At 34.1% G+C, this 18753-nt stretch overlaps 2 protein-coding genes across 2 annotated transcripts in view; one reads left to right on the plus strand and one right to left on the minus strand.

Moving 5' to 3' along the window:
• Positions 1-1681: 1681 nt before the first annotated feature.
• On the minus strand, positions 1682-4525 carry LOC102803715 (uncharacterized). The gene is made up of 3 exons (XM_006813595.3): positions 3853-4525; positions 3181-3253; positions 1682-2424 (listed from the first exon to the last, which is right to left on the minus strand). The coding sequence occupies exons 1-3, from the start codon at positions 4410-4412 to the stop codon at positions 2260-2262; spliced, it is 798 nt and encodes a 265-aa protein (XP_006813658.2). The 5' UTR covers positions 4413-4525; the 3' UTR covers positions 1682-2259.
• Positions 4526-5102: 577 nt separating this feature from the next.
• The window catches only part of LOC100371453 (uncharacterized), a 37580-nt gene continuing 23929 nt past the window's right edge, over positions 5103-18753 (plus strand). Inside the window, exon 1 of the mRNA XM_002732397.4 lies at positions 5103-5456. Within this exon, the coding sequence (XP_002732443.2) occupies positions 5180-5456 (277 nt within the window). The 5' untranslated portion in view covers positions 5103-5179. The remainder of the gene's footprint in view (positions 5457-18753) is intronic.

Consider the following 18753-nt stretch of genomic DNA (forward strand, 5'->3'; position numbering starts at 1 on the left):
TGATACAACTACATTGATGCTGGAGGTCACCATATTTGTTCTCGCGTTCAATAATACGGTGATAAATCAGGATTCACAAGCACAACGAATTTACACAACATTTTACCATGAAATCGAACCTACCAACCATTTTCATATCTTCAACACTACCATGGTTTTAGCGATGATGAATTTCACATTCGTTATTTTCTTGACTGGGCTCACACAGGGTTCAATGTTCCGTGGCTTGAATGTAATTGTACACCACACGTGAATGTAAACTAGCTTGCACAGTAATTCGTTTCACAGTCATTGAGGTTATACATTTGTTCAATTACTTATTTATTTATTTACTTATACGGTAATAAAAAATCATACATGTAATTTCTTAGACCTTTTCATAATGTAAACTGATACATTTCCTCTCCCGAGCGCTTGCTTCGTTTTTGTGCAACACACTGGAAATAACAAAATGGCTGACACCATGATAAATTGCTGGTCATAAAAAATAAAATACGCATGCGCATCATTATGCAAATTAGTCCACTCACCGATTCCTATTAGTTGTATTCATGCAATTGGGCAGAAAAATTCAAAAAAAAAATAATACAAAAATACATAAAAAATGCTAAATTTTAATTAAAAAGTAAAATACAACAATGAATTGCAGCTGCCAATCATTAGTAACATTCTTACCAAGTTACATGAAAATCGTTTTAATGCTTCTTGAGATATAACAAAAATAGTGTAAAATTCACACATTATTATGCAGATGAGCTCATTAATATGCATGGATGTCAACCAAAAACTAATCAAATCTGCGCATTGCCCCAGACAAGCTATATACCAAGTTTCATTGAAATACGAACATTGGTTCTTGAGATATCGATGGAACAGACACACACAGACAGACAGACAGACACAGACAGACAGACACAGACAGACAGACACACTAACTGCAATGACTCCCTTTTTGTGCTTCGCACACGGGAGTCAAAAAATGTTGTGGTTCCTTTAATCCTAAACTTTTTTGAGCCATATTTGAGAAAACCGTGCCAGGGTTTGAATGTCATTTTACAGAAATTCAAAACTTTGCGAAACTGAGTAATGATTTATGATACTCTTATTTGCAAAACAGTCCTTATATGCAAGAAAAAATTGAAACAAAAAGAATCCCTACCTACATGTGTACCTACTCCATTTTTGAAAAGCATGTCATAGCAAGAAAAGTAGGAATTATTGGAATCACAACATTTTTTTATTTGGCCTAATACCCTAATAAATCTGAAAGATTGATTCATGAGTGCAAAGTTAAAACTAAACAAGCATTGCACTATGACAACTGTACTTTTCAGATTGATATAGTGGTCACATGGTAGCTTGTGTACATTTCAGTATAACCTGCATAAGGACTATTTGATTATATTGCCAGATATATTCACTGGTAGAAATATGGTAAAAACTAACAAGTAACAATATACCATTTTATCTATTAAATGGGACTATACAAAGAAATGATCAGAAGGAAAATATTTACTAACATAGATATTACTATGTACTGTCATTAAATATAGCAGTATTCCAAATCAACAGAAATAGCTAAACTAAACAATTATCTAAATATAATAGATGTAACTTTTTCCATAACCAGTATGAAGTTTGGAAAATTCCATCAATAAACAAAATACAAACATCTGTAATGTGTTGTTGAAAACATTTTTATTACTGCAGTACCAAGATAGTATAAATTCTTTTTGCAGGCTAAATGATAGATATTTGAGGAAACAATAACCATGCAATCTAATTGAAATAGGGCTCTTAGTCAAGCTTTTTTATTTATATATAGTGTTTTATCATAGATTTAATTAATATTTTCTCATTTATTTTATTTTAATTTATTATTTAGTTGCTGGGAGTTTTGATAAACAGATGCAAAAAAAAAAAAAAATTTAAGCCAAGAATTATTTTGAGAATGTCAGGTAATTTAAAAAATCCCAAATTATGAAATGAATATAACTTGCTTTGCTATTAAAAAAAATACTTATTATGCAAATAAGAAAATTTGATCACATGATCATACTAACCAATCAAAGTATCAAGTTCAACTTTATTACCTTTGAATACTGTATATGTATTACGCTTTTTTTTTTACATATACAAAACAAAGGATTAAAAATGTGTTGTGGGCAAATAATATACAAAAAAAGCAAAACAAGGAACTGCATAATAACAACCTTGAATAAAAAAACAGATCTGCCCATTTTGCCTTTATACTAAATTTTAGTTAGGTTTGGGCAGCACTAAATGCTTCCATCTTCTGAGTATAACAATATATTTATCTTTTCTAGACTTTTCATCCTCAAGTTTTCGAAAGACAACTCTCATGACTTCAATCTTATCTTCCTCACTGCCTTTCACAATATCTAAGGTGTCACCAACATCAATCTGTGAAAAAATTATTAAACAACTTAAATCAATAAAAAGCACTAGGAAAAAGTATTAAGCATGGTATTCTAAGACGCCGAAAACTCAATCACAATCGATCCAAAAACTTGCTTGGTGATGTTTTCGATTGGCAAGTGTCACATGAAACGTAATATTACCGTAATTGGTATAGTACAGGTGTGATGGTTCAAATACCAAAATGGCAACAGCAACAGAAAGACTTCCCTGGCGGCGATGATAAAATACGAACACGGAGCCAACAGATAAGGTTTTAACTAGTACTGGTATTATTATACTCTGCAAACATCAAGTACAATAACGCGATAAATCTCTACTACTCCAATAACTAGATACTTAAACTCCAATACAATTCAACGAGATCTCCGATCTGAACTCAGTGCTGAACAACTCCCCTATATATACCCACACTGTCTATAAATAGACCATTACATCAGCATACATAATGAGTCTGGAATTTACTATAAATTTCTAGAATGTTCCATTACCTTCTATTGCCTCCTACAGTGTTCTATTACCTATTCAACCAGTTTCTAAAAAAATCTAGAATATTCCACCCAGACACAGTACGGTTCTAGAACATTCTCAGTGACATGGAAGTGGTAAATAAGTCGTATGCGACAGCAAGAAAGTTCTGATTACTGCAGCTCCCTATTGAGTACACATTTTAATTGACATGTCAACAGGGTTCAAACCAAATTCTACCGACAAAACAACTTTAATAAGAATATAACTCACTCGTTTACTTTTCTTTGTTAATTTTTCACCATTCAATTGTAGCTTTCCTGATAAAAATGCATCATCAACTTTACTGAAATATCATAAAAAAAACTTTACATGAATATACGAACCAAAGCCATAAAAACCAGCAGATTATAATGAAAGTTACAAAGTTTAAAACAAAGTAAACATATTTATAACAAATAAAATGGAGTTCATCAATCAAGAAATGATACATATATTGTTGCCTTATTGTCAGTTCTAATTAATATTAATGAATAGTTCAACATTATCTAATCAGCAAGCGCCTCATTTTTTGAATAAGTGGGTGGTTACAGTTGCTATGTCAAAAGAAGCATACATCCATGCAAGAATATGCATTATGGGCGTAGACACTACTGAATATTTGAACTTTAATAAAAGTTAATGATCAGCTTTTATAATTTTTTATAAATATGTTTATAAGCGAAACCCTAGCTTTATACATGTACTTTTCACTGCAATAGGTAAATTGTTTCAACATCATTGACAACTACAACCTTAGCATTTTGTAACTCCCAAATAAATTATTAAATTAATAATTTTATTGACACAACACTATATCAAAGTTATACAGCAGCATTGTCATTAAATACAGCTATCAACAATATTAAAAATAAAATATACATAATTTGCAAATCATGTACTCACTTTCGAGATAGTCCTAAACCTGTGGCAAGAATCTGGTCAGCTCGAAATCCACTTATATGGTATCTGATGTCTTTCCACGTTTTAGATTTTCCATCATTATCAGGAGGATCATAGTCATCGTCAAAATATTCTTCTTCATTTCCATCATCACTGCTGTCATAATTAAGTACTTCTTCGTATGATTTCACACGCTTCCCCGTGCTCTTTTTTCGAGATGAAAAAAGTCTAATATTTGTTAAAAAAACAGCATTTATATCTACGTTTTTAACAGTCAAAATTGAATTTGTGCAGAAATGTCCTGATAATAAGATGTTGCCAAGACAACCCAACTTCTCCCTCGATGTGACGTCTTTAATATATGTTGGATATAACGACGGAATACAAGTGTTCTGGATCTGAACTGGTCGAGGTACGTATGAAACTGAATATTCCTGGACGTGAGACTTCTTCTCGGATGAACTATCTTTAATGTTATGGATACGGCATGTTACTGTTGCTGGAAGACTTGTACGTACACGGCTGTACACTACTAGATATCGGGCATTCATTCTTCTCATCATCGCGTATCGTCGACAGCAATATTATGTATACATAGATTATGAATTACTCGTCGGTTGGCGAAATCTCACGCCTGGGCCCCATGGTATAATAAGAGGACGCAATAGAAGCTGGCACGCAATAAGAGCACGCAATAAAAAATGCCGTAAACCGGAGTTCGGTGTTTTTTTGTCGTGCACATCAAATCGGCCGCAGTCGATATATTTTCGAGTATTATATGTCAATCGAAAGAATAATCTACTATTAGTCTTATCTCGATTGATATATAATATTCAAAAATAAATTTGTGTTTAAAGTGACTGCAGCTGATTTAATTACAAATATCATTGCACCTGTTGTGCCAAAATGTGAAATATTGCTCGTACATGGGCATCGATCGTGAAACGCAATATATACAACCAATGTTTTTTTTGTTCGCCTTAAACTAGTTTATAATGTGTAAAACTATGGTTGTTTTTTTAAAAAATATTAAATGAGCAATTTGAATTGAAAGCGAACAAGGCTATGAAACTGTCAGCCAAGTACAGCGTGATAGAGTTTAGCACTTGTATTGCTTCGTCGTATTTTCGTTGAAGATTCTTGCCAAAAAAGGAAAGAAATTCGATTTATACCAAATACACCAAATATGATTATTTTAGTCACACCAGTCCAATGTGCACGACAAAAACCGCCGATTAATGCCGATTTACGGCATTTGTTATTGCGTGCACTTATTGCGTGCCAGCTTCTATTACGTGCTCTTATTGCGTGTCAACTTCACACTGGTAAAATGGCGGCTAAACGAGGAAAGTTTTCGAATCCAATAGAAGAAGCATATGGAGACTATTGTGAAAGTGGGGATAGCGATGAAGATGTGTTTGGAAACTGTGAGGAATATTACGACAGCAGTAATGAAGTGAGCAGACCGTTGGAAGAACAAAACGAAGATGACGATAAACCTGAGGAGGCACCTTTCATTATTTCTTGTAAAGGATGCAATCGGGTACTGAGCGACTCAACAGCTTATATTGAAACTGATTCAACACTTGGAACGATTCATATGAGAGGTACGTCACTTTTTTTAATGTTCACTCAAATGCAACATAAAAGCGGACAACTAAGGGTCGGACCATTTGATTTTTGAGGGGGGGTCAGAATAAAAAAAAATGAAGGGTGAAAGGTGAAGTGAAGGGTTCTTCAAAAAAAATTGTTGCTTCACCAGTGTAAAAAAAATTGTTGTCACTATATGACTTGGGGGAAAAAATGTTTCCATCAGCTGTTGTCGTGTCATCTCTGAACACGGTAGATTCACTTGACTGCATCATAAAAATATGGCAATTCTTCCTGCCAAGATAAGGGGGCACATAGTACAAGAAGAAACTAAGTCATATATAAATGGATGTCAATGATTCTGGTTTGTGGATTAATTAATAGCAGAAGGAAAATTAATATTTGCATTTCAACATTTCAAAAACAATTTCACTCTGGTTGCATTTAGATACCATATATGCTCTATTAGAAGAGCATCTCCAATAGAAGCACATGTACAACAACAATTGCATTGATTGTCTACTGATTTATTAAAAAATTATGTATTTTGACCATAGAAACACCTCTGTTATTTACATAAGAACATGCGCTACTAATAGAGCAAATACGGTATTGCATGCAACATCTCTGACAATTTAGCTGTTTTAGTTTAAATACATTTTACAGACTAAAACAGAAACATTGTTAGAAAAGTTGCTTGCAATATTGCTGACTACTGAAAAATACTTTATTTTCTCTGGAATTTATTTTTGCTGAAAACAAAAAAGTGTGGATATAATTTCACTATGTTGTATTAAGACTCAATGCAACGTATAAAGAAAGCTGCATTTTCACTGGAATTTTTTTTGCAGAAAATTGACTTCAGGTAGAACAGGGAAAACAAGTCATTGAAAATGAAACAGTCCTCGTTAAATTTTTGAAAGTTCTCTTTGTGCTTGTCATATTAAAGCGGAGGGGTTGTCGTGGGTGTGTCCTTGAAACTTGAGTCCCAAGTGGCAAATACAACAGATTGTTTATTTACATCAAATTCGAACATGTGTTGCGTGACGACCCCTCCAGTTAAAGACATAGGAAAGAAAAACATAGATCATAAATGAAAGTGAAAGTAAAACTAATTGAGGTGCATGTCTATGTTATTGCACTTGCTAAAATTGTTTAAAGTATGTTTGAGAAAATGCAAGTCTGAGGATCAGAATGAGGCATTAAAATTACATTACCACATATTGTGCATCTCATGAATATTAATGCTTGTTGCCATGGTGCCCTACAATAAATATTTACATGAGGCTTACAATGTTAACATATGTGTAATGACCGAATTTGAGATTCTGGGATAGGGAATACAGCAATTGCAACTCTTTGTAATTGTATTGTTAGTTCTGGACTAAAGTGGCTAATAGACCCTTTGTACAAGTCAAGCGCCCTCTTGTGTTGAATATTGTGGTGAAGGAAGTGTTCTCAAATTTGCAGTTTTAATAAATATCAGTCAAAACAGTACGTTGAATACAATTTAACGTTTGTCATGCCTCTAATTTAAATTCACATGGCAGGGGGTGTCAAACAACGGTGATCTATCTGTGTATTAACCTTGCCCATCTACATCATAAAATTAAAAGAACTTCCCCCGCAAGGGGGATAAAAAACGTGTCCATTTAGTTGTAGCTGTGAATATTTGGTGACCAGTCGATGAACAATTTGAATATCACGATTCACACGGAAGTCCTTCATCGACCCTAGTCTGGTTTACTTTATTTCACAACTTGCAAAATTGATTTGCAGTGGACACTAATGTATCTCAGCCCAGTTTTTTTTTTTTTCTTTTTTTGAACTGAGGTCAAATCTTATTCCCTTAGTCAAAATATACTGTTGTTTTTCAGTGAATAATTGTGAAGCCTGTCACAGCACAAAAAACTATGTGAATGGACGCCAGAGATTGGATGGTATGACGACCCTTCAATTTGCGTAAAATATGCTTTGTTACAACATCATTGATTGGCTGAGAGTCACCTGATCGGAGCACGACCTGGGTCACAGAACCATATTTGTCTGTATTACCAACTGAATTTTGTGAGAGAACCACAGCCTCATTTTCAACCATTTTTAGCGCGGAAGTTGCCAACAAATGTTGAAAAACTCATGAATTTTATGGATTCGAATAAAATAAAGCTAGCAATTGGTAAGACTGGTTAATAATATATCCCCCAGTGCTCTTCGATATTTTTTTTATTTCAAGGTGAAAAATACATAATTGAATTTGCATCGATTTCAAGGCGGTTGTTTCACAGCGACAACTCTACGATCTGTTGTACTTTCGCGAAGTAAACAAATATATATATATTAAATAGTACTCGTTTAATTATTTGGTTTTACAGCCCGCAAATTACGGGACATGATCTTCATGAATTACGATAAATAAATGCAGATTATGTAGAATAATATGTTTGGGACGGTTTGGAGAAACTAACTGGGATCGATATTCCAAACAAATTATTGGGACACGGTCGGTAGACATTCCAAACAAATGAAATTATTAACGAAAGGAAAGGAAACCATGTCGTACTTCTGTTGAAATATATTTTGTAGCAGTGCGTCACGTCAGAATATTGTTTAATATAAAATATTCAATCCCAGCCAAATCTAGGTCAAAGGGTCAGATTGCATGCATATAATTATAGATAGATAAAACAAAAAGTATTTGAACTTTTGACGGTTGTTCAACATCTATGAAAACCAGAAACTTTTCAGTAGTTCGAATTTTAAATGCAAGTGAGCGGGTGGTGATATTTCAGGGTTTGCGCAGTCGAAAATAAAGCGGAAATTGTCCGGTTAAATTCAACCAACGGTTGCAAAAGCGAGCAATTGAAAAGCGAAAGTGGGCGGGAGGTTGGGCGAAATGAGTGCTGTACTTCTTTGTTTGATGTAGCGATGCTGATGCCACATTGTCGCTATAATGAGGCCACAATGATGTGAAGCGATAACCGCCTAACTTTTTAATGTCGCGACACTCATGCGATGATGAAGCCATAACAATGCCATAATAATGCAATGCTGAAGCGAAGCTGACGCTGGCTGTCAATCGGCCATCCTTGATCCGATTTTGAAACAAATTGTCGAAGACATGTATCCTAACATGTATAAAGTATGTGACAAATTTGAATGAAAACTGACAAAGCATGTCCAAAATACGAATTTTTCAAAAAACAAGATGGCTGCCAGTGGTCCATTTTGAATCGAATCACTAAACCACTACATGTGCATATGTCCCACATAAGGTACTAGGCACATGCAAAGAATGAATGAAATTGGTTGAAATGATTCTGAAATATGACTGTGGACGCACACACAGACGGACAGATGGACGCACAGACGGTCGGAGGACATATATCCTAACATGTATAATCTATGTACCAAATTTGAATGAAAACTGACAAAGCATGTCCAAAATACAACATTTTCAAAAAACAAGATGGCTGCCAATCGGCTATTTTTAATCGAATCACTAAACCACTGCATGTGCATATGTCCCACATAAAGTACTAGACACATGCAAAGAATAAACGGAATCGGTCTGAAGGATTCTGAAATATGATTTCGGACGGATGTACTGACGGTCGCACTGACAGAAATATGGACGGAGACCAAATTCAGACTTTGTCTGAACGGGGACTAATAAAATGCCAGTGCAAATAAAGCATTCCACGGTATGATATGTGACCACAATAATATACAAGATACATTCATGATTGTATGGAACCATGTTTTATTAAACATGTAATAAATATAATAATTAAAATGTAATTAAATAAATATTAAAATAAATGAGAAACAATTTTTGTCAGCAAATGTTTTACATCACACTCTTACAGAGCAATCTCGTTCTGACCTACAATCCGACTCTCACCACCCACCTCACTTTCACAAACCATTCCACTATCACCACCCACCTCACTCACACCTACCATCTCGGCATTCAGATATGGAAGGAGAGGATGCATGTTTTATGATGGTCTGAAGGACCAACCCTTGTCAAAGTACCAATCCATCCTACCTTTGCTACCTTCGTTGAAGATGATGAAAAAAAAAATGTTGGATATGGTGGACTCCTAAAAAAAAAAAAAAACCAACTGATAACAAAAAAATCTCTAAACACATATAAAAAAAATTTACCTTTCACTGAGCTGCCCCCCCTCAAAAATCAAATGGTCCAACCCTAATTTGATCTCGGCTGTCCAAAATTTTAAAGAAGTTATGTAGCAGACATTAATAAAAGATTGCATTTTGCTTAAAGTTCCTGTGGAATGGCTGCTGTTTTCCCGCCTAAAATTATTCATTGGTACATCAATATTATTAATTTTCATGTTTCTAAGCATAAAATATTTTTTAAAGTGAAAAAATGCATTTAAAACTCTATAGCAACTTCATTAGCTTAACTTTATTAGGGCTTGTAGTTCTGACTCCGTCAGTCCGTCTGGAGTGATTTCTCGGAAATGGCTGGACCGATTTTTTTGAAACTTGGTACAAAGACATAGTGGTCAACCATACATGGGCACGTCAATTTATTTACCGATTCGATCAAATATGGCCGACTGGTGACCATTTTAATGCCAAAATTCAGTCAAATTCAGTCCTTGTGTGTCCATCATCATTTCTCGGAGATGGCTTGACCTATTTTGTTGAGACTTGTTACAAAGACAAGGGGACCACCCATACAGATGCACGTTATTTTACTTTTTTGAAAATTGTTAATCATGCTATTTGTCTGTACATTGATATTTCTCAGAGATGCCTTGATTGATTTCAATGATACTATTTCCTGATTTGATCAAATATGGCTGCCTGGTGTTCATTTTGAATGTCAAAATCCTGTAAAATCCATATTTTTGGGGATATCTTGTGAACTAATAGTCCAAATGAGACCAAAGTTGGTATAGACTTACTTGATCTGTCAATATACGATATGTGCTATGCAATATTTACTTTCAACTAACAAGCTCATTCGCATATTTAATTAATTTTAAATTTTTCTTAATATCTTGTGAACTAATTAACCGAATGAGACCAAATTTGGTATAGATTACTTGATCTGTCAATATAAGATGTGTGCTATGCAATATTGACTTTCAACTCAATTAATGAGCTAATTTGAATATTTAATTAATTTTGAATTTCTGTTGATATCTTGCTCATGTATTTGCAATTTGATATTGACTCAATTGAATTTCCATATTCATTTGATTGTGAATTTTTGTTAAAATTGATGCAAATTTTACCAAATTTAATAATCAGTGTAGGAAATGTCCAGATTACATACCAGACATCAGGGCTGGTAACTTTCAAAAGTTACAAGCCCTGCTAAAATGTTAGTCCTGCACATTTTTACAATTATTTTCACATACACACAAATAAACACAAGTTGTATACAATACAGCTACTTTGTTGTTAAAATAAACCGTACATAGTATATGTACGGTTTATTTTAACAACAAAGTAGCTGTAGAGAAATGCATATTCAGAACATGGTTTATCTCAGGACGTCTGTGTCACTGTTGCTCTCAGTGCATGTGGGGGCATCATGTCTTAAGTTGGTGCATCCGGTTACAAACGATCCCTTTCTGTACTGGTATTTTGCGGTTTGATAATGGCCCGTAAATATCCCGGCAGATACGACAATATACCATATGATTGCCTGTGTCATCGGTGACCTGCCATTCCTTGAATCAGTCTTTCAGCTTGGAATGATTTTACGTGTACGTTTTGAATGGTCATACTCCTTATTTGCCGCAATTTGATCGATGCTTGACTTTTGTTTCTTTGTTCGAGGGTCTATCCCTAAAAAACGATACATGTTGTAAGCGAAACAAGAACTTTGTACACAAACTACGCAACGATAGAACTGATCAGGGATCACCGGAAGTCTCACTGCACCATGGGAAATACGACCTACCTATTATTATGTTAATAAGTCGATGGATTTCGTGTTGTGGGTTGAGAATCTGTGTCGGCCAGTCGCGTTGTGCAACGGTAATGCAATATTTTCTTTGTTTTGGCTGATCACGTTTCTGTTTAAAATGTTTAGAGCACAAATAAAGAATGGTAGCTTGTTTTTATATTTATTTCGGCGGAAGAATGTGGTCAAATGTTACCCGACCACCAGATAGGGAAGTTTGAAATTCAAATGGACCATGATGAACACAAATATCAAGTTTGTCGCATAGGGTTGAGTTAGATACAAAATATGATCGTCACCGTCACCGGCACACGTTTGTACACTGTCGCGAGTTATGTGTGAGGCTCGAAATCTGTACTCTGTGCCACCGGAATGCGCTGGCGCATTTCCCAAAATAAGCATTGTGCGTTCCCTAGTTGCTTCACCATTCTGCGCCCCTCATTCTGCCCCATCATAGCCGCCGTTTCGTTATATTGTATTTTTATCGTACGTTCGACTTTTTGTATTAACGCCCTCTAGTGGCTATACTATTTCACGCTCCGATATACGTTTTTTTTCTGGAACATTTAGACAGAAAAGTCAGTTCACGGTTAGCGCTCGACGGAGATGGCCCCAAAATCGTTTTTATCTACGTTAAGACGGATAGAAGCCGTAAAACGTGTAACTGAGGTCAGTTACTCCCTAGACAGTTACTAATAATGGTCTGATGTAGCTATGTACCAGTTTAGTTTGTAATTCAATTAAAAAGTATTTGGACATTATAATTGTAATGTTGAGGTGAGATCGCCTTTGTGTGTCAATGAATTTCATACTTCAAGATACTGATGGTAACGCTACGTGAGGGACGAGTAACGATTAGTGTCTAATTAGAAAGCTATACACGTACAAGGGTGCGCGTATACTGTTTATCAACGCAATCGGGATGGTTTTATGTGAAATACTGTTATAACATTTGTAGGGGCATCGAAAAGTACAAAACTATTGGAAACAAACAAATCAATCTGCTCTCTTCATTTGCGTACAAACTATTTTTGTATTCAAGGACGCAATCTATGTCAATTGTAACAAAGTTTAAACAATGTTTCCATTCTTGATCTATTAATTTGACAGTCGTTTTTTATCGAAATTGCCCACTAGTTGGGCTGTCATTCCGCGCCATCGAAAAGCAATGCAATGTTGTTATATATGACGCAATCTAGGTCTACCATTACGTAGTTGAAACAATGTTTCACTTCATTGTACTCATTCCAAGGGCCACTTCTTTTGTATTTCATCATGGGATTTTATGAAGTTCTGATGCCAACAAAATCCAACTTCATGAACTGTAGTATTTTACAAAAACAGACGTGCTCATAGCTTCATACACACAACTGTAATTCGCACGGATTCATACTCATAGCCACGCGATGAGTGCAACCCAACAAAACAAGCAAAATTAAAATTCTCAAGATAGTAAATTTAATTGCTTTGTCAGTTATTGATGTTGGTTTGTTTGATCAAACTGTCTGTCAAACCGAGACTGCAAATAGTTGAATGCTTGTCTACAAAGGAAAAAATAACTGTATTTTTTTGTTTGTTGAATTGTGCTATTTTAAAGAAAGTTGGCATGTTTTAGTTTGGCAAATTAATTTAGGAAAGTTTTTGTTTTTTCAAAATGTCTGAAAATTATTCTGCGTCTTTGGGGTCAAACTGGTTTTTGATTGGCCAAATACCTTTTGACGAGAAAAACTATTCTGTAATCTGCAAACACATTTTTAGCACCATGAATTTAATGACGTTCAAACTATTGTGAAACAAAAACAGAATTGTATCAGGGTCACCAAATTCTAAATAAGATAAACCGTACCATGACAGAATGATTGGCCGAGTGTGTATTTTTCCCCAGTCAGGCAGCGAGAATGAACCAAGACACTGTTTACAAAACACTACAATTAACTCTTACTGTGTGGTGCATGTAACGGTCGTCGACACCTTTTTGTCTCAAAATCGTCGTCTCTTTCTCGTTTTTATTATTTAACCACTCAAATCATATCCCAGATAATGACCTGATATAATTTCTGTTTTTGTTCTAAAAATTCAGCCACTCCCAATGTTTGTTTTCATGCTTTCATGACCCTAGAATTAGCCGTTGAAAAGCCGTAGTACCGTAGGGTGTGTAAGCATGTTACCCCTTTGGAAACGAGCAATTTTGGCGTTGCATAATTATTGCTAGTCGATTACTTTAATCTCAGACAACTAATACTTCAATTTATTTGTTTCCAATAGCTTCATACTTATTTCCCAGAAATGTTATATACCGGTAACTGTATTTCCCGATTGTGTTGATAAACAGCCTTGAAAATGATTGTTGCCTTCTATGAGTCTATGATTTTACATTTTTAAAAAGCTTGAACTCAGAATGGGGCACAGTATGAATTTCCTCGAAACGTGTGGGCATTTCACAGGCACTTCAAGTGCAGAAAATAAAATTTAAAAAATGAGGAGGGAAGGTCTGTTCAAAGTCTGAAAACCTGTGTGTGTCTCTCTCACCATTAATTATATCGTTTCATTTAGTAAAAGTTTGCACAATTAAGTTATTTTGTAATTTATTCAAATTTGTTGATTTGATACCCGTTTTGTCTAAAATCCTAAAATCACAATATAAGGAAATGTACAGATTTGTTTCTTGGAGTTGATCATTGAGACTCAAAGGAACCATATCTTGAATTTTGTCCATTTGTCTGCGCATATATATTTCGTTGAAGATATTAATAATAAATCTTTGCTTTATTGATGATGATTAATGTGTTTGAATAGCTCTACAATTTTTTTCCCTTCAAATTTGAGTATGCAAAATGAGTCTTTGTCACAATTTTCACCCTTAATTAATTAATAGTCACTCCACAGTTAGTAACTATGGTCTCTGCATGTTCAAATTAATTAATTTACCTCCTCCTACAACCCATTAAGAAATAACTGAATATGAACAATTTAACAATGTGCTCAAAACATGCTTAGAATTTAACACATTCAAAAAAAATAAAAACAAAAATTTGTACTGATTACACTCTAATAAACAAATTTGTACTTGTCACACTTTAATTACTAATCTTCCAGTCACCCCTCCGATTTCAATTAGTTATCCAGTCACCAAAATGTCAGCCTTGAGTGTTGATGCCATTATATCTATTTATGACATATTTCATTTATTTTACAAATAAAATGCTTGTACAATAATTTTTGTTTCTAGCACGCTCAAAATTGTGATGCAAAACAAAAATTTACTCCACAGTTAGTAACTATGGTCTCTGCATGTTCAAAATAACATTACAAATAATATTCCTCACAGAATGGTCAATGTATTACTTCAGTATCTCCAAATTTGAATGAGAGATTCAGGCACTGGACTCCAGCCTCTGCTTGGATAAAAAAATGCCAAAAAACATACCGACAATAAAATAAAAATGTTAAGTTTGGGTTTTTTAGACCCCGTCTGTACGCAGTCCGAAAACGAGGACTTATGTTTTGACCCTTGTGCGTCCGTGCGGCCAGACTGTATCTTAGAAATGCCTGGACGAATCATAATCAAACTTCACACATACATCATACATGATATTATACATATGCACGTCAATTTGTTTCACGATCTGATTCGAGATGGCCGAATGGCAGCCATTTTTGTGCTGAAAAAATCATCATGATCAAGCATTTCTCGGCTGTTTACAGATGGATTTATACATTAGACATTATGATGCAAACAATTTTATTTTTCAGATCGGATTCAAAATGGCTGACTGGCACCCATTTTGTTTTAATGGATGGGCTTCTCGACCCATATCTCTGACTTGCTTTGACTGATTATGTTCAAATTTTTAATATTCATTATACATCATGTCATACATATACAGATATATTGGTTTGACGATCCTATTCAAAATGGCCGAATGGTGGCTATTTCTGTGCTAAAAAAATCATCAAATATCAAGCATTGCTGGCATTTATGGATGGATTTCGTTCAAACTTGGTACATACATTAGACATTCGGGTTCCTGATGCACATCATTTTATTTTTCAGATCGGATTCAAAATGGCTGACTGGCGACCATTTTGTTTTAATGAATGGGCTTCTAGAGCCATATATCTGACATGCTTTAACTGATTTATGTTCAAATTTTATATATTCATTATACATCATGTTATAGATACATTCATGTATTCAAAATGGCTGATTTTGTTTTAATTAATGCTGTTCCAGAGCAATATCTCCCAAGATGGACAAGTACTTGTTTGACGATCAGATACAAATGTCAATCATTTTAATGTTAAACAATCATCATAATCATATTCCTGACATGGTTATATTCCAGCTATATTACTATAAACAAAACTATATATCTTAAATTTGATAACTAATAGGGACTGTGCCTTGCATGGCTTGTATCTCTTGTTTCATTCAGTCACCTACTGAAAATCGTGAAGTACATAAATTATTAGCACATTGTGATATCAATATACAGCAAGGGAAAAACCTAGACATTGCACAGGCACATTTTTAAACCAAATAATACTGTACTTTTTTTAGATTTAAATCTATGTACATTTAAATCCACTCATAAGTTACAAAGGAATATTGGTGTCCAATTGGTTACAGTAAAATCTATAGCGAAAAAAAATGTTTTTATTGCAGTACAAGTGTACTTACTACAAGAGAAGGCAGTATTTTGAAAACAAAAAACATTGAAACTTTTCTAAGCACTGATCAATGATATAATATATTCAACAACCAAGGTTACTGAAAATAAACAATGAATTATAGGTGCATATATGCAAAGCAGTCCTCCAAACCTAATACCACATTTGCCATTCCAGAACTATATCTTGGTTGTGTATATGTGGTTTTCATTTAAACTTGGGACCTTTTCTTCTTTAGATAAGACTGGCTGCCATTTTGTTTTAATGAATGTGGATTTGGAGCTGAATTTCTGACTTGCCTTGACCGATAATTTTCAAACTTGTATATACAATCATACATGCTATACACATGTATTTGTTTGACCATCATATTCAATATAACCAAATGGCAATCATTTAATGATGAAATTCATCAAAATTAAATCATTTCTGGCATTCTGGCTCCTGATCTCAGATCTGATTCAAAATGGCTGACTCATTTTAATTTTGTTTACTATTCAACTAACAGAAACTCTTTAGTGTCATGAGACTTTCCTGAACAGATTACCCCTATATGTGCAACATAAATTTAGTTATTCATAAGACTTTCCTGAACAGATTACCCCTATATGTGCAACATAAATTTAGTTATTCATGAGACTTTCCTGAACAGATTACCCCTATATGTGCAACATAAATTTAGTTATTCATGAGACTTTCCTGAACAGATTACCCCTACATGTATATGTGCAACATAAATTTAGTTATTCATAAGACTTTCCTGAACAGATTACCCCTATATGTGCAACATAAATTTAGTTATTCATGAGACTTTCCTGAACAGATTACCCCTATATGTGCAACATAAATTTAGTTATTCATGAGACTTTCCTGAACAGATTACCCCTATATGTGCAACATAAATTTAGTTGTTCATGAGACTTTCCTGAACAGATTACCCCTATATGTGCAACATAAATTTAGTTATTCATGAGACTTTCCTGAACAGATTATCCCTATATGTGCAACATAAATTTAGTTATTCATGAGACTTTCCTGAACAGATTACCCCTATATGTGCAACATAAATTTAGTTATTCATGAGACTTTCCTGAACAGATTACCCCTATATGTGCAACATAAATTTAGTTATTCATAAGACTTTCCTGAACAGATTACCCCTATATGTGCAACATAAATTTAGTTATTCATAAGACTTTCCTGAACAGATTACCCCTATATGTGCAATATAAATTTAGTTATTCATGAGACTTTCCTGAACAGATTACCCCTATATGTGCAACATAAATTTAGTTATTCATGAGACTTTCCTGAACAGATTACCCCTATATGTGCAACATAAATTTAGTTATTCATGAGACTTTCCTGAACAGATTACCCCTATATGTGCAACATAAATTTAGTTATTCATATGACTTTCCCGAACAGATTACCCCTATATGTGCAACATAAATTTAGTTGTTCATGAGACTTTCCTGAACAGATTACCCCTATATGTGCAGCATAAATTTAGTTATTCATGAGACTTTCCTGAACAGATTACCCCTATATGTGCAACATAAATTTAGTTATTCATGAGACTTTCCTGAACAGATTACCCCTATATGTGCAACATAAATTTAGTTATTCATATGACTTTCCTGAACAGATTACCCCTATATGTGCAACATAAATTTAGTTATTCATGAGACTTTCCTGAACAGATTACCCCTATATGTACAACATAAATTTAGTTATTCATGAGACTTTCCTGAACAGATTACTCCTATATGTGCAACATAAATTTAGTTATTCATGAGACTTTCCTGAACAGATTACCCCTATATGTGCAACATAAATTTAGTTATTCATGAGCCTTTCCTGAATAGATTACCCCTATATGTGCAACATAAATTTAGTTATTCATATGACTTTCCTGAACAGATTATCCCTATATGTGCAACATAAATTTAGTTATTCATGAGACTTTCCTGAACAGATTACCCCTATATGTGCAACATAAATTTAGTTATTCATGAGACTTTCCTGAACAGAATACCCCTATATGTGTAACATAAATTTAGTTATTCATGAGACTTTCCTGAACAGATTACCCCTATATGTGCAACATAAATTTAGTTATTCATGAGACTTTCCTGGACAGATTACCCCTATATGTGCAACATAAATTTAGTTATTCATGAGACTTTCCTGAACAGATTACCCCTATATGTGCAACATAAATTTAGTTATTCATGAGACTTTCCTGAACAGATTACCCCTATATGTGCAACATAAATTTAGTTATTCGTGAGACTTTCCTGAACAGATTACCCCTATATGTGCAACATAAATTTAGTTATTCATGAGATTTTCCTGAACAGATTACCCCTATATGTGCAACATAAATTTAGTTATTCATGAGACTTTCCTGAACAGATTACCCCTATATGTGCAACATAAATTTAGTTATTCATGAGACTTTCCTGAACAGATTATCCCTATATGTGCAACATAAATTTAGTTATTCATGAGACTTTCCTGAACAGATTACCCCTATATGTGCAACATAAATTTAGTTATTCATGAGACTTTCCTGAACAGATTACCCCTATATGTGCAACATAAATTTAGTTATTCATGAGACTTTCCTGAACAGATTACCCCTATATGTGCAACATAAATTTAGTTATTCATGAGACTTTCCTGAACAGATT

This window comes from Saccoglossus kowalevskii, chromosome 2 (genome assembly GCF_978046115.1).
Source record: "Saccoglossus kowalevskii chromosome 2, keSacKowa6.1, whole genome shotgun sequence".
NCBI classification, from domain to species: Eukaryota; Metazoa; Hemichordata; class Enteropneusta; family Harrimaniidae; genus Saccoglossus; species Saccoglossus kowalevskii.

Excerpts from the sequence above, each read along its gene's own strand:
- LOC102803715 (XM_006813595.3), bottom strand. The coding sequence starts at position 4,412 with ATGATGAGAAGAATGAATGCCCGATATCTAGTAGTGTACAGCCGTGTA. Across the intron at positions 3,254-3,852 it reads GGTTTAGGACTATCTCGAAA|TAAAGTTGATGATGCATTTT; the intron begins GTGAGTACATGA and ends ATGATATTTCAG. Across the intron at positions 2,425-3,180 it reads TAACAAAGAAAAGTAAACGA|ATTGATGTTGGTGACACCTT; the intron begins GTGAGTTATATT and ends ATTTTTTCACAG.